Consider the following 14420-nt stretch of genomic DNA (forward strand, 5'->3'; position numbering starts at 1 on the left):
TAAACAATTAACACTTATATAAAGATACCTACCAAATAACAGTGAACACTAGTCTAAAAATTAAGTTGGTTTGACCAGCAGAGAGAGTTGGAGTTTCAAGGTCCAAGAAGTTATGTGAAACTGAAGTGTGGGGAAAGTGCTTTTAAATTATTATGCAAAGAGATGAAGAGACATGAAATAGTAAAGTGAGGAAGGGAATGATTTATGAAGAAAGTCAGGTGACAGTAACCCAAAACAGCAGGAAAAGAAATGGATCATTATTCAATTACGAATCACCTTGTTTTATATTTTAATGATCCTGTTCTTAGTTTTTCTGTACACTTTTTTGATTGCTTTTCAGCTTTTCATCTGACTAGTTACCACCACAGCATATTTAACTCAAAGACAGGTACTAACAGGAGTCCTTTTGAATAAAACTACTTATAATTCAGCATCATTAGAATATCATTTTGTTTCTCCTTTAATCAAATATTTCTAAAAACTCAGAAGCTATTATTTTCTTGTTAACCACAGCAGACAGATATGCCTCTCATTTATATTCATGACCTACTGTGACTGCACTTGGTAGAAATGCTTCCATGATGAATAAGCTGCCTCAGAGATGTTAGGTTACCACCTTGGATTGATTTTTTGTTTTGTTTTTTTGCCAGTTTCCTTGGTATGATAATTCTTATGGTAACCTGCATGGCAATACTATGAAATAGTTGATTCTTAAGAAGAAATTTTTAAAAACTTACATAAGAAGGCAGTCTTATAAGCTGGTTATATTCTTTTCTTTACTATATAATATTCAAGCCAAATAAGTGTGAGGTATTATCTGTGGATATCAGAGTAGACATTGCACAATGCTAAAACTGCTCTGCCTTCCCTCTCTTTGCTGCCCCTGTGGTACACTGTGCTCCATACTTACTAATAATAAATCTATCACTCCTAATCAAGAAGATGCTTTCTCACCCTGTCAGACAAATCAGATCATTTCTAGATATGGCCTCTTCCTGACGAAAGTAAAAACTCATACCATACTTTAAGGACACTTTCCGGAAGCCTCAAGGCTTCCACTGCTCCTGAATTGACTACAAAAAAAAAAAAAAAAAGAGGAAGTTCTAGTCACTGCATTTGGTCACGGCTATTTCTGCTTCTTGCTAATTATATGCCCTTGTGCAAGTTATAGATCCTTCCTGTGCTAACATTATCTATGAAAAATAAAAACGAAAGAGCACTGATAGCATAGTGAAGAATATATGATAGCACTTGGACAGGATAGAGTTGCCAGGGGCTAGGGACAGGTGTGGAATGATGACATCAGAATTAACTGGAAGGGGAAAAGGGAGCTTCTTGTGATGTTAGTAATATCCTATATTTGATAAGGATTTGGATAACAGATCTAAGCATTTGTTAAAACTCAGTTAATGTATAATTAAAATTTGGGCATTAGATTTTATGTGAACTCAAAGAAAAACTATACACAAATATTTAACTCTTTTGAATGAAATATGTGCTGAAGTATTTACGGGAAAGTATGATGATGTTTGTAGTTTACCCTGAACTGCATCAAAAAATAAAGAGAGACTGAAGGATGGGGAGAGGATAGAGAGATGGATAAGTGACAACAGCAGAGCAAAATGTCAACAATACAATCTCTGCAGTGCATAAAACAGTGATCACTGTGAAATTCTTTCAACTTGGCTTTATGTTCGAAAAAACGTTAGAAAAAAAAGCATCCTGTTTAGAGTATCCACTAGTCAGTGGTAGCACATAACTATTTTTGGCTGAAGAACAATGAATGGGAAGTCAAATCACTGAATCTAATAGATTCAGTCAAAAATCTACTGCTACTTCTTCCATAAATGTTTGATCCCAAATCATGATTTACTTAAAAAAAAAAAAAAAGGCTCTGGGATTCTTATATAAAACTCAATTACTTTCATTTCATTTATTACTTTCTAAAAAGCTTAATCATGCAGGTAATTCAGGTAGTTACAGTTAATGAGATGACACATCTAGAGAAAGCAACTATTAGAATAGAGTTAAGTAGAAAGAGAAGATAAAAAGCAAATATAATTTTACTGTATGACAAATCTCGCTCAAATAGTTTTCTGCTTATTGAATAACTCTTATGGTGCACTATTTTTAAAAATTTCAACTTCTTACACATTATTCAAAAGGTGCTCTTAACAGATTTAGTGCTGAAAATGCTTCAAATTGTCAAGTCTGATGAGGGGGATATCAGATTATTTTATTTTGTATAGCTCAGCTATAAATCATGAGCTATATAGGTGAAAGTTAATGAACAAGATAAGCAAACATATGTTGAGTTTCGAAAGGTTAGTTAACTTAGGAGCTGCAACTTACCTACGTAACAGAGCTAAGCGATGCTCACAGCAAGAGCACAGAGGCACAACAGGAAAAGGAAAGGGCAGTTGGATGTGAGGTGGTAAGGACTCCTGGGAATTAACTTCAAGTTTAAAGAATAATTGTTGGCACTTATTGCAACTGGGTAAAATATCACTCACTGGCTTAAGCAGGTATTGATAAGAAAATAACAAAATATTCCTTATGCGTTTGAATAATAGTTTCTTTTTATAAAAATTCACTTACTTGATTGTCTTTTTCATTATCTTTGATAACCAAATACCTCAATAAATTCAACGAAGCCATTATCCTGTTAATTAAAAAAATATGATTTGTTACTTACAGTACGATTTTACATAATCAGCAAATTCAGTGAATAAAGGTTAAGTTAAAACCTTGGGTATATTTCTACAATTATGTTTGGGCATCCAAAACTTTTCCTTTAAAATATTTTATCACACATCTTCTTTCCTTAACATAATTTATTACTCTTGTTCTCCAAGTTCACAAAATTTAATTGTGAAAATTACTATTCTCTTTTTCTCCAAGGGAGACTGATGCTGTTGCTGCTGCTGTTAAGTCGCTTCAGTCGTGTCCGACTCTGTGTGACCCCATAGACGGCAGCCCACCAGGCTCCCCCGTCCCTGGGATTCTCCAGGTAAGAACACTGGAGTGGGTTGCCATTTCCTTCTCCAATTCGCGAAAGTGAAAGTGAAGTCGCTCAGTCGCTCTTTGCGACCCCATGGACCATAGCCCACCAGGCTCCTCCATCCATGGGATTTTCCAGGCAAGAGTACTGGAGTGAGGTGTCATTGCCTTCTCCACCAAGGAGACTTGTTATCTTTAATGTTTGAAAATACCATCTTTTGCTTCTTGAATTTTAAGATTCCTTTTATACACAACAATTTCTCAACATTCATTCTAGTAATACTAAAAGTAATATTACATATTGTATATGAAAAAAAAGATGTATGTCTTGGAAAACAAAACAATAAAATCCAAACATATAAGCAACTAAACAACAAAAATTACTTAAACATGTAAATATGTAATTCTATAAAGTAACCATTAACTATAAAATCATAGGAAATTATGTTTTATTTTAGTTTAGGTTCCCAAAACAGGGGTTTCACATTTTATTCTGAATTTACTATGTGAACCTTAGTAATGGTCACCTCACCTATCTGAGTTTTGCAGTAGATCTGTTTCAGCACCCTCTGGGAGAACGAGTACCAAATCCAGAAGGGAAATCAGCTGTGGTCCTGTAAACCATTTGTTATGTGTTTTCTGAGAAGCAAAAGAAAACATGAAAAAGGCTTTAAATAACAGGTTGATAAATACATGTGTTTTCCTAGTACCTTGATACTACAAAAACTAGCCATTACACATTTTAAATACATATTTTTAACTTTGATTTCCATTCACTATTTCCAGGCACTTGGAACAAACTCTGCTAGTTTGAGAGCGCTGGTATGCTCTTTCTCTGTTCTCTACATGGAATTACTGAGTATTTACAAAGAGACTTCACAAGTATGCAGCAAAACAAAAAGAAATCATATTATAAGAATTAATACAATTTAAATCTATAGTTAACAAATTTCAAAATCAGAGTAGAAATGGGGGGAAAATATACAATCATACCTCATTTTACTGCCTTTTTTTACATAGTGAAGGCTTGTGGCAACTTTGTGTCAATTAAGTCTATCAGCACCATGTTTCCAACAGCATTTATTCACTCCACATCTGTGTCACATTTTGATAACTCTCCAAAACTTCAAACTTTCATTATTATATATTTAGCAGGGTGATCTGTGATCAGTGATCTTTGATGTTATTATCATTAACTGTTTTGGGGCACCATGAACCATGCTCACAGAAGACAGTGAACTTGAAAAGTGTGTGTGTTTTGACTGCTCCAATGTCTGACTATTCCTCTGTCTCTCTCCCTCTCCTTGGTCTTCCCTGTTTCCTGAGACACAACAGTCCTGAAATCAGGCCAATTAATAACCCTACAATGTATTCAAGTAAAAGGAAGAGTCATATAAGTCTCATTTTAAATCAAAAGCTAGAACTGATTAAGCTTAGTGAGGAAGCATGTCAAAGGCCAAGCTAGGCCTCTTGTGCCAAAAACAGTGAGCCAAGTTAGCCTAAATGCAAAGGAAAAGTTCTTGAAGGAAATTTAAGAGCTACTCCACTGAACACACAAACAATAAGAAAGTGAAACAGCCTTATTGCTGATACGGAGACAGTTTTAGTGGTCTGGATAGAAGATCAAACCAACCACAACATTCTCTTAAGCCAAAATGTAATCTAGAGCAAGGCCCTAACTCGTCCGTTTTATGAAGGCTATGACGTGAGAAAGGTGCGGAAGGAGTTTGAAGCTAGTAGATGTTGGCTCATAAGGTTGAAGGCAAGCAGCCAATTCCAGACCTAACAGTGCAGGGTGAAGCAGCACGTGCAGATATAGAAGCTGCAGTAAGTGATTCAGAAAATCTAGGAAGGTGATTTTGGGCTTCCCTTGTGGCTCAGATGGTAAAAAATCTACCTGCAATGCAGGAGACCTAGGTTCAATCCTTGGGTTGGGAAGATCCCCTAGAGGAGGGCATGGCAACCCATTCTAGAATTCTTGCCTGGAGAATCCCCATGGACAGAGGAGTCTGACAGACTACTGTCCATGAGGTTGCAAACAGTTGGACACAACTCAGTGACTATGCACAGCACAGAAAGGTAATTAATGAACATAGCTACACTAACCAAAAGATTTTTAATGTAGATGAAAATAGACTTATACTGCAACAAGATGCCACCTAGGCTTTCACAGCTAGAGGAGAAAATGCCTGGCTTCAAAGCTTCGAAGGACAGACCGACTCTCAAGAGTTAATACTTGGTGGCCTGAGGTTGAAACTAATGCTTACTTTTTACTGTTCCAAAAATCATAGGGCCTGTAAGAATCATACCAAATCTACTCTGCCTATGCTATATAAATGGAACAATAAAACCTTGACAGCATATTTGTTTATAACATGGTTTACTGAACACTTTAACCCTACTCTTGAGATCTACTGCTCAGAAGAAAGATTATTTTCAAAATATTACTACTGTTCACTGATAATGTACTTTGTCACTTAAAAGATCTAATGGAGATGTAAAATGAGATTAATGTCCTCATGCCTGCTAACCAAATATCCATTCTGTAGCCCATGGAAAAAGGAGTAATTTCAACTTTAAAGTCTTACTCTTTTAGAAATATATTTCATAAAGTTATTGCTTCAGAGACAGTGATTCTTCTGATGTAACTGAAAACCTTCTGGAATCATTCATGATTCATGAGAAAAGGTCAAAATATCAACATTCACAGGAATTTGGAAGAAACTGATTCCAGCTCTCACAGAGGACTTGGAAGAGTTCAGAACTTCAGTGGAAGGACTTCCCTGGTGGTCCAGTGGTTAAGAATCCACCTTCCGATGCAGAGGACGTAGGTTCAATCCCTAGTCAGAGAACTAAGATCCCACATGTAACAGGGCAACTAAGCCCACATGCCACAATCAAAGAAAACCCACATGCTACAACGAAGGCCCAGCACAGCCAAAATTTTTTTTAAAAAAGGAAGTAACAATAACTGTGGTGGAAACAGCAAAAGAACTAAAATTAGAAGTGGAGCCTGAAGATATAAATGAACTGCTGCAATTCCAATGATAAAATCTGAACAGATGAGGAGCTGTTTCTCCTAGGTTGGCAAAGAAAATTGTGTTTTAAGATGGAATAGATTTCTGATGAAGATGCTATTCAGACTGCTGAAATGACAACAAAGGATTTAGAATATTACACAAAACTTAGTTGATAAAGCAGTGGCAGAGTTTGAGAGGACTGACTTCAATAATCAAAGAACTTCTATTATGGGTAAAATGCTGTAAGACAGCTTCGCATGCTGCAGAGAAATCATTTGTGAAAGAAACAGCCAATCAATCTGGCAACTTTACTGCTGTCTTACTTTAAGAAATAGCCACAGCACCTTGATCAGTAGCCATCAACATTGACCTTCCACTAGGAAAAGGATGACAACTCCCTGAAGGTTCAGATGATGGTTAGCATTTTTAAGAAATACAGTATTTTAAAATTAAGGTATGTACATTGTTTTTTTTTAGACATACTGCTACTGCACTTAACAGATTAAAATGTAGTCTAATTAACTTTGATATGCACTGGAAAACCAAAAATTTTGTGCGACTTGCTTTACTGAGATTTCTGCTTTATCATGGTGATCTGGAGCCAGACTCATACTATCTCTGAGGTGTGCCTGTACCCTAATATTAGAGATAGAAAAAGTCCATAGCACAAGATTCCACATTAATGTATTCCACAAATGAATAAATAAGTCCTACAAAATAAAAGAATAAACTGATAATTGACACCTTAGTTATGTTCTTACCTTTAATGAAATGTCGATTTGATTTTTGATATTTTGAATAATAAAGGCCTCCACACCTGAGTGATTACTTGTACTCAGTAAGCACCTTTAAAGCAAAATTACAATACATTTGAAATTATCCTGGACTGCATTATAAATTAAATAATGCTAAAGTTTTACAAATTCAAATGGGCCATGTGTTATTTGCAGAAATAGGAAAAAAACAGTGCAGACAACGACAAAGTCACCTGTTATGGTTACTGCCCTCACTAATTGGTAAATTCTATTTTAACTGGGTTTTTCAAAAAGAAATTTCAATTAAACCAAACTTGAATCTTTTTATGCATATAGTTGCAATGATCTAACACGGCAAGAACAGTCACTGGTATAATAGTTTAAAAACTCCCCAAATTATTCCCTGTTTGACTAGTCTGGTTAGATTAACTGAACTGCAAAGAAAGGAAACTCAATCTGATCAACCTAAGAAGAGGGAGTTTTCTGGGTAGGAATACAGGTAGATCAGAATAGGAAAGCTGGTATAAGACCTAAGCATCAAACGGAGATTTCATAAACCTACTCTGATTCTTATCAAACAGAAATGAAGAAAAAAGGAATCAAGAGTGCTAGTATTGGGCAATCCCAAAGAACACTTCTTACTTAGCATGTTAACACTGCCCCAATTAGGTTTTAACTCACTTTTATTACCCAGGTATCAACAAACTAAGGTCTGTAGGCCAAATCCAGCCTACTGCCTATTTTGTTTTATTAGAATACACTGACCCTTACTACAAACACAAAGTTGAGCAGTTGTGACAGAGGCTATGTAGCCCATAAAAACTATATTTACTTATGGCCCTTTAAGAAAATTTGCTGATCTTCAAATCAGAGCTGCTAGAATCTTTTGCTTCTCAAACAGTACTATTAATAAGCTCCACTATAACTCCATTAATTTCAACTGTGAATAATGGATATTATTGACATATATAAAGTTCTAGCAGAAGTCTTACCAATCTCAGTTTAATCTTTTCAGTCTACTTTAATTTTAGCATATTTCAATTAATTGAACTGAAGTATATATATGGTTATTTATTATGTAATATTCACATAATATATATTTATATATGTATCCATAATTTTTGATTAATTCATCTCTACCTATCAAAGAGAAAGTGAAAGTGAAGTCACTCAGTCGTGTCCGAGAGTGGAATTACATGCAAAACACACCAAAATACAATAATCTTGAATAATTAATGGCATTAATTTGGTTTTCAATGAACCACACATTTCTCAATTAACCTTTGATACATACCTAAATAATGTATATTTGCCTTGTGGATCCAATTTGTTAATATACAGCTGAAGCACAGCTAAACCTTTTCTCCTCTAAAATGGAACAAATAATATTGTTACATAAACTAAAGATTAAATTATTAAAACTTTTCACTGCAACTCATTATTATTTAGTCCCAGATATTTACATACCAATGTCTCAATGGGGCAGAGGGTCATTATTTTGACTAAGCCCTGGAAATAAAAAAACAAATTTATTTCAAATATTAGATTATATTGACTACAAAGAAACAACTGTATTATTAATGTATACTAAAAATTCAGAGAAATGAGGATAAGAGATTTAAAGCTGAAGTAATTTTTGCCTTAACCTTTCATTCTACTGTTATGCCCACAGGAAGCTAAGTACAATCCATTTTGTAACTGATATTGAGTGGGTGTTACCAAGTGTATAGTTAGAAGCACATAGTAATTTTCAATCATGTCTAGGGTGGCAAAAGAAATGAACTCAAACATATAGAAATATAATCCACTAATTTAAAATAATCAGACTTATTATATACTAACAGAAGGCAGAAAAACATTTACTTTTGCTTTATAGACTTTGCCAAAGCCTCTGACTGTGTGGATCACAACAACTGTGGAAAATTCTTAAAGAGATGGGAATACGAGAAAACCTGACCTGCCTCCTGAGAAATCTGTATGGAGATCACGAAGCAACACTTAGAACCGGACATGGAACAGCAGACTGGTTCCAAATTGAGAAAGAAGTACGTCAAGGCTGTATATTGTCACCCTGCTTACTTAACTTAAATGCAGAGTACATCATGCAAAATGCCAGGCTGGATGAAGCCCAAGCTAGAATCAAGACTGCCAGGAAAAATATCAATAAGCTCAGATACACAGATGACACCACCCTTATGGCAGAAAGTGAAGAACTAAAGAGTCTCTTGATGAAAATAAAAGAAGAGAGTGAAAAAGTTGGCTTAAAGCTCAATATTCAGAAAACTAAGATCATGGAATCCGGTCCCATCACTTCATGGCAAATAGATGGGGAAACAATGGAAACAGTGACAGACTTTATTTTCTTGTGCTCCAAAATCACTGCAGATGGTGACTGCAGCCGTGAAATTAAAAAATGCTTGCTCCCTGGAAGAAAACCTATGACGAACCTAGGCAGCATATTAAAAATTAGAGACGTTACTTTGCCAGCAATGGTCCGTCTAGTCGAAGCTATGGTTTTTCCAGTAGTCATGTATGGATGTGAGAGTTGGACTGTAAAGAAAGCTAAGTGCTAAAGAATTGATGCTTTTGAACTATGGTGTTGGAGAAGACTCTTGAGAGTTCCTTGGCCTGCAAGGAGATCCAACCAGTCCATCCTAAAGGAAATCAGTCCTGAATATTCATTGGAAGGATTGATGCTGAAGCTAAAACTCCCATACTCGGGCCACCTGATGCGAAGAACCGACTCACTGGAAAAGACCCTGATGCTGGGAAAGACTGAAGGCAGGAGGAGGAGACAACAGAGGATGAGATGGTTGGATGGCATCACCGATGCAATGGTCATGAGTTTGAGTAGGTTCTAGGAGTTGGCGATGGACAGGGAAACCTGGTGTGCTGCAGTCCATGGGGTTGCAAAGAGTTGGACACAACTGAGCGACCGAACTGAAACTGATTTTTCTATATAAATAATGGAAAAACCAATTTGCTAAATTGACATCTAAGACCTATTTGGCTATGATAGCAAATAACTAATAAACAGGGGCAAAACAAATCACAGGAGAGAAAACAAAACGTTTTTGTAGTAATGAATTATATATGCCTTGATATAGTCCTGAGGACCTGAGTTATGATAAAGTAAAGGAGCTTCATTGTGCAAGGTTCCTACAAAACCAAAGTGTTAAAGAAGAAAGCTGTATTTCCCACTGGATGCTATACTGTCAAATATAGTAGCCACTAGCCACATGTAGCTGCTGCTGTTGCTGCCAAGTCACGTCAGTCGTGTCCGACTCTGCGACCCCAGAGATGGCAGCCCACCAGGCTCCCCCGTCCCTGGGATTCTCCAGGCAAGAACACTGGAGTGGGTTGCCATTTCCTTCTCCAATGCATGAAAGTAAAAAGTGAAAGTTAAGTCGCTCAGTCTGTCTGACTCTTAGCGACCCCATGGACTGCAGCCTACCAGGCTCCTTTGTCCATGGGATTTTCCAGGCAAGAGTACTGGAGTGGGGTGCCATTGCCTTCTCCTCTAGTTAAGGTTAAATTAAATAAAATTTAGAATTCAGTTCTTTATGTCATACCAGCCGCGTTTCAAGTGTTCAATATGGCTAGTGCCTTTCAAACTGTACAGCACAGAAAACAGGATACTTTTACCATTACAGAAAGTTCTACTGGACAGGAAGGTACCAGAGTTTTTGAAGGATATGGAGAAAAAAAGCAGTTAAAGAGTCTGAGAAGAACTTTACTTAAGTTTAGAATAGAAAAGTGGCATTTTTTAAGATTAGAATACATATTTTACTTACCTGAGGTACAGTAAGAAAACTCTTGATTTCTAAGTACTGGTGAAGCAGACTGTTGTCTTCTATTCTCAATAGACCATTCTCCAATAGATCCTACAGATTAAAATATATGCAGAGATACAAATATGGTAACGTCAACAGCTGTATTTGTTAACATGATTGTGTATTTAAATTATAATGGTTGCAAACAAATCTTACCACTCCTTTGGAGAAAACAGACTCCTCTGTTCTGGAAGAGAGTATTAAAATTTATCAACATGGTTTTCTAAATTGCTTTAGAATTATTCTTCACTTTAGGAAAAATAAAGCAAAAATTGAATTTTAAATACTTCAAAAAAGCATATTAAGGAGAAATTCTGTTGAAGAACTTAGTCAAAATTCTTAATCCACCTTTGATCTATCTTTTGATTTGGCTACTGAAAGCAAAATTTACCATGATCAGTCCACTCAGGGCTTATTTCCTGGTATCAGATCAGTAGAATTTCAACACCAAGTGCTAAGCAATAAATTATGCCTGATATAATGCCATGTATTCTAATTGATTAATTGGTTAGCTCTTCTAAATTCTTTATTTTTATATATATACATATATATATAAAGTAATGCTTTCCATTTATTTTTTAAAGGTTTACAATGATTGTTAATTAAATATTTAAGATCCGTGGCAAAAAGTATGATCTTAGGCTCCGGGTTCTTGTTCTAACCATAAAAGGAATTAAAAGTGTTCCGTTTTTTGCCTCAATGACAGTTTGGAAATTTTAAGACTATAGAACTGAATATTAAAATCAATACACATTCTCATTTTATGTATATAACAGAAACTACGTAAAATCATTAACACATACACAATACAGTAAATTTACAGAGTTAGTAACTACTTGTGCCAGGAGACCCTTGGAAATTCCTGCCTTGTAGGCCGAGGCTTTGGACATTTGCCATGTAACAAATCTTCCTTCACCTGGGAAGAGACGGGATCAATAAACTGTCACTAGTATTTCTACAGGACAGCACTAGAAGGCCCTGACTGATCTCAAGAGAGAATTGCAACATGTTATAGAAAAAGAAAACAAAGCATAGAGTTGTGCGAGATTCTTAAGTATCTATCTGGGAAAACTGCATACCTGTTACTTGGTAATTTTTTTAAAAAGAGAAAATTTTTCTTCTTATTGGTGCCTCAAATGAGAAAAGCTATTGAATGATATCACTGTCAATAATCTAAGCTATAAAAGGTAGAGTCAAGACTTCCTTTCTTTTGATGCAGTTCACAGATTGTATCCATGAAGCAAAACCATGGATGAATTTCTTTCTTGACCACCTCTCCTTAGATTGGAATAGGCTGCAGTGGGATAGAGGTATTTTAATTTACCAACTTCTGAAATAAGCAAAGAAACCCTAGAAGCAGATTACTGGAAATCTCCTTAAAAGACAATATTTTAATATTATATTTAGCTTAAAATAAGAAATTTTGTTGTAAACATCCCTTTGGTTCATTTCTGTCTCTTGTGAATACTTGCTTCACTGTTTTATAAAATTATTAATTAACTAGGGTCTGGCAAAGACAAAGTAGTTTCCCTTGATCTTGACAAGGGCTATTTTAACACTATTATTTAATTCTGAGATGCCACTTAAATAATCTTACCTTTGTAAAAGGACTTCAATATGCCCCATATTAAATTGCAAAAGATATGATGGGCTAAAATAGAAAAAAATGTATATATAAAAACATACACATACACATGTACTTTTAGAAGCGCATATCCACTCAGGATTACATTAATAATCCAGTTAAAAGATGATGGCAATTTAAACCACCCTACTGGCAACTGGCCCAACAGCTTCAAAACCAAGCTCAGTTTAACACTTTCTGACTCTTGTCCCAGTCATTCCTTATGTCTGTTTCAACGCCTCCCCCACAACCCTTTTCACTACTGATGATTACTGGCTTTAAAAAGATTATAGGCAGTAATACTTAGAATAAAAATAGGTTTTGTTTAAACTTCACTGAAAATGTACTAATACATTAATAAATATATGTTGGACATTAGATAAATGAGTCTGATGCTATTCCTTTTAGGATACATAAACACTAACTCCTACCTTAAGACCATTGGAAGCTGATCAATACTGATGCCCTGTACAAATACTAGATACGCCAGAGAAGCCATAGAGTCTGATAACTGTTTGTCTTCTTCTTCCTCAAATTCAAGATAATCCCAAGTCTTCTTTTTCCTTCCATGATTAAAAATCATTTTGGGAAAAGGGTATCCAATTGCTGACAAAAATCCCTGTGAAATGGATAAAAAACGAAGCTACAGCAGACACTCGACTGTGCCCTCTCCCACCCCATAGTCACATCCTATATAATCCTCTCCTCTTGAGCATGGGTAGGACCTGTGAGACTTGCTACTACCCAGCAGACTATGGCAAGATGCCACCCCATGATCAGACTGTGTTCTACAGCAAAAGTGAAGTGATTTTTGCAGATGTACTCAGAGCCCCAAATCAGCTGATGTGATTTACGAAGGGAGACTATCCTCTGTGAGCCTGACTTAAGAGGAAGAATGGTTTTAAAGAGGATCCAGGCCCTCTTTAGAGTCAGAAACTCACCTCTGCTGGCTTTAAAGAACTAAGCTGCCAAGTTATGAGGGGGCCTATTTAGAGGGCTATCTGGCAGGGAACTACAGGCCACTTCTAGAAACTAAAAGTGGTCCCTAGCCAGCAAGAAAATGGAGTGTGTGTGTGCTCAGTAGCTCAGTCATGTCTGACTCTTTGTGACCCCGTAAACTGTGTGGCCCACCAGGCTCCTCTGTCCTTGGAATTTTCTAGGCAAGAAAACCGGAGTAGGTTGCCAAATGGAGACCTCAATCCTGTAGCTTCAAGAAGATGAATTTCTGCCAACAATCTGAAGGAAGTATGTAGGAAGATGAAACAGTTCTGGAGATAGATGGTGGTGATGATTATACAACATTCACAATGTTAATGTACTCAATGCCACTGAACTATACAGTTAATGGTTAAAATGGTAAATTTTATGTATGTGTGTATTACTCAGTCATGTCCGACTCTTAGTGACCCCATGGACTGTAGCCGGCCAGGCTCCTCTGTCCATGGAATTCTCCAGGCAAGAACACTGGAGTGGGTAGCCATTCCCTTCACCAGGGGAATCTTCCTGACCCCAGGATTGAACCCTGGTCTCCTGCATTGCAGGCAAATTCTTTACCATCTTACCCATCAGGGAATATTTTATAATGAAAAAAATGCTTCAGAGATACCTGAGAACCTAAACATGTGAGACATACAAGTATCATGAAATGCCAGTAGACTAATCAAATGAAGAATACTCTAGTAACAACGCTCTACTGACCACTGTCTGCTGGATATGGACTGGCTAGTAGGCTCTTGTGTTTTAAGAGAAAGAGAAGCATCCCCACATGTGTTAACTGCACAGTTTCATGTTTGTTTTAAGAGGGGAAGGAAAGAGAAAAAGAGAGACTTAAGAATCACAAGATTGCTCCTGTGCCTTTTATTCTATTTCTAATGTGCCAGAAAGCATCTGATCTTCAGTATCCAATGAAATTAACCTGAGTTTTGGCTCTACCACTTATTAGCTGTGAGATACTGGGTTAGTTCCTAACCTCTCCAAAGCCTTAGTTTCCTTATAAGGAAAATGACATAACACCTATGTCAATATTTATTGAGAAAGTTCCACCAAAAAGTTCAAGAAAGTTAAAGGCCACAAGAAACTACTAAACAGAAGTCAAAAGGGAACAACAAAAACAGCTAAATCAGAACGAACACTGATGTTCCACACAATCACTAATTTATTCAATAAGTACTTGAGTGCCAGACACTGG

General features: G+C 36.3%; 1 protein-coding gene across 2 annotated transcripts in view; it reads right to left on the minus strand.

The window, feature by feature from the left end:
* The window catches only part of GLMN (glomulin, FKBP associated protein), a 45000-nt gene that overhangs the window by 10627 nt on the left and 19953 nt on the right, over window positions 1-14420 (minus strand). For both annotated transcript variants that reach the window (XM_069597888.1, XM_069597896.1), the window contains exons 8-16: window positions 12664-12851; window positions 12206-12259; window positions 10765-10795; window positions 10570-10659; window positions 8243-8284; window positions 8070-8143; window positions 6782-6866; window positions 3533-3639; window positions 2599-2662 (exon numbers count right to left, since the gene is read on the minus strand). In XM_069597888.1, coding sequence (XP_069453989.1) covers window positions 2599-2662; window positions 3533-3639; window positions 6782-6866; window positions 8070-8143; window positions 8243-8284; window positions 10570-10659; window positions 10765-10795; window positions 12206-12259; window positions 12664-12851 — 735 coding nt within the window. The remainder of the gene's footprint in view (window positions 1-2598; window positions 2663-3532; window positions 3640-6781; window positions 6867-8069; window positions 8144-8242; window positions 8285-10569; window positions 10660-10764; window positions 10796-12205; window positions 12260-12663; window positions 12852-14420) is intronic.

This window comes from Ovis canadensis, chromosome 1 (assembly GCF_042477335.2).
Source record: "Ovis canadensis isolate MfBH-ARS-UI-01 breed Bighorn chromosome 1, ARS-UI_OviCan_v2, whole genome shotgun sequence".
Classification (NCBI taxonomy): domain Eukaryota; kingdom Metazoa; phylum Chordata; class Mammalia; order Artiodactyla; family Bovidae; genus Ovis; species Ovis canadensis.